General features: G+C 43.1%; 1 protein-coding gene across 1 annotated transcript; it reads right to left on the bottom strand.

The window, feature by feature from the left end:
• Positions 1-224: 224 nt before the first annotated feature.
• On the bottom strand, positions 225-847 carry LOC146985583 (snaclec stejaggregin-B subunit beta-1-like; the record flags this gene model as incomplete). The annotated part of the gene is made up of 2 exons (XM_085780570.1): positions 225-575; positions 682-847. Coding segments are annotated over 2 exons (510 nt in total), but the record flags the coding sequence as incomplete, so codon positions are not given.
• Positions 848-2,707: the final 1,860 nt, after the last annotated feature.

Raw genomic sequence — 2,707 nt, forward strand, 5'->3', positions numbered from 1 at the left:
TCAACCTCACAAGCCCCTGGAGGGGTTTTTCAGCATTTCTCCTTCACATTGTCTTTGATTCTATATGTTGCATCTTTTTAACTTTGTTGATACGGAAAACAAATAAACATCTGTGATTTCTACATTTGTCATGTGCTCTTCAATAAAGCCAGAGAGCTTGATGGAGTCAGGAGACATACAGCAGAAATATAACATGTGTCACCACTGGGTCTGGGAGGGTTTGACCTTTTTCTATAAAACACAGATGAAATTATACATGTCAATCTCACTTCTTTTGAACCACTTGTGATTGCCTCCTTTCTCCATGGCAGCACGGTGATAACACTCATCAGGATCCATCCTATGGGCCAAGTTGTGGTAGCAGACAGATTTATCATTGACCCAGAACCACAAATCCAGAATGCAGGAGTAGCGCAGTCCCAGCCAGACGTAAGGAGTGGAGGCCTTCTTGGCGCTCTGTTCAGCCAGTCTCTGCTGCTCAGGGTTGGTGATGGAGACCAAGTCATGGTGGTGCTCTCTGCAGTAATCCATAGCCTGGTCCCAGGTCTTGTTTTGTTGGATCAGGATCATGTTTTCTGCCACGAGCAAACACAGGAAGTTCAGTTTGAGAACAATGTGCTACAGAAAGAACCGTCAGATGTTAAACACAGAAAGACAACCGAGAGATTTTTGTAGACTCACCTTCATAGCAGAAGAAGGATCTGCTCTCAGAACAATCAGCATTGTCCCATTTTCCTGATCCCTTTAGAAAAGCACATTTGTTTTGTTCTTGTCCACTTTGAAATGACTCCCAGTGTCTGAAGGAGGAGTTGCTCCTATCTGACCACAGCCAGTTGTCTCTGAACAAGCCGATTCAAACAAACTTCCAGTTCTGTAATGTCTCTAACTGATCTCCACTGACCTGGGGCCTCATTTATCAAAGAGGGTGTAAAACTGCTACTAAAGTTTTGCGTACGGCGAAAAGACGAAAATGGCGTACACCCGAAATATTTACACCTTTTTCAGATCAATCAAACTGTGCGTACGCACAACTCTCCGCAATTTCCCTTTGATAAATCACACCGGACCCAAGAATGGTGCACACGTGAACACACCTCTTACTCCACCCCCGGAACGCCTATATACAACTATATATGGTCAGCACGTGCATATTTAATTAGCCATGTGCGCTCTGTGGAGCGGCAACAAAGTGACAACAAAGTGACAATGGAGACAACGGGCGGAGGGCGGGGGAAAGAAGCGGAACTTCTCCGCTTCTCAGAAAGCAGATAGGGGAGAGTGGGGCAATGTGAGACACCGGGTAATGTAAGACACCCCCTATATCTAGAAAACGGAACACATTTATGGTCATCTGACCATTATGTTTTCAAGCCCCTTCCATTTCCCCATGGCTATGAAGGATAGGAACTCATGATGCTGTGGAAAACATGTTTTTTTCACAAAAATATGATTTTTGCATGTAAAAGTAAATTTTCTTGGTGTCAACTTAATCAACTGTTGTGCCAAAGCAAATTGATTCAGGTAGAAAAACTTATATGATACATGATGATGAACTACCAGCAGATAAAATCATGTGATGATGCTGGCTGAAAATTAGCCTGAATTTCTAAGAGAGGTCGTTTTTTCTAAAATGGGGGTGTTGGGGTAAAGTGAGACAAATGCTGCGGGGTAAAGTGAGACCATGGATGTATTATAATAAATCCAAGAGTGAGACACTGTGAGCACACCATACACAAAGATTCACACTAGAATCACGTCCCCCAAGCCAGAAATCTTGCGTGATCAATGATCTGTAGCCACACTGCTTTGTTATGCTAGGTGCTCTCAGTCAGCTTGTTTATTTATTGGTTAATTAACTCAATTTTAGTCACATTCCACTTTGTCGGCTCCCTCCACACACAAGAGGACTTTTGATCAAAATGGTCACCATTGTCGGGGCCTACAACCTGACCCCCAGACTATCTAACAGGTTCTATCTGTCATTTGAATGTTAATTAAAACATTTTGTGTTGTATTTGATTTTGGTTTTGAGTCACTTTGCGTTGAGAAAACAAAAGTGCTTAATTGACCAATCCCCGTGATTCTGCTACTAGTCCGACATTAGTTCTGGGAAGTGTGGTTGTCAAGCTAGCTGTCAGGATTCTAACTGTTAGAACATGTGTTGTTATGGTAGTTTCAGAGTGGAAAAAGTAAGTGGATCAGTTTACCCCATTGATTTTTCTAGTTTGTCTCAGTTTACCCCTGACCTGGGGTAAACTGACATAAGTCGCGAAAAATTCGTACACTGTTGAGAAAAGTAATAGCACACCGATCCCGATCAAGACGCACGTTTAGATATATAATTTGTCCTGCAACTCGAAGCGAACCGAAATCTGGCCGGAAGATGAAGGAGAAAATAGAACTAGATAAAGTAGCATTTCCTGATGGAAATGCATGTGAATGCTGAAAGCAGCTGAACGCTGTTGCAGAATTAGCAAATAGTGCAAGCAGTGATCACCACACAAATGTTTGACCGAGGTAGGAATCGAACGCACAACCTCATGGTCAGTAGACTTTCACTCTGCCTCTAGGCCACAGTGTACACACAGTTGCAAAGACTGTTGTCCGTTGATGAGCTGCACTCTGTCTCACTCTGAAGTTAACGAGCCCAAAGCTGCACCTGTTGGAAACACACTGTGTCAACACCAAGAAAGCTTGAGAGTCAAGC

The sequence above is a fragment of the Trachurus japonicus genome, chromosome 6 (genome assembly GCF_045865225.1).
Source record: "Trachurus japonicus isolate A0001 chromosome 6, Traja_1.0".
Taxonomy (NCBI): domain Eukaryota; kingdom Metazoa; phylum Chordata; class Actinopteri; order Carangiformes; family Carangidae; genus Trachurus; species Trachurus japonicus.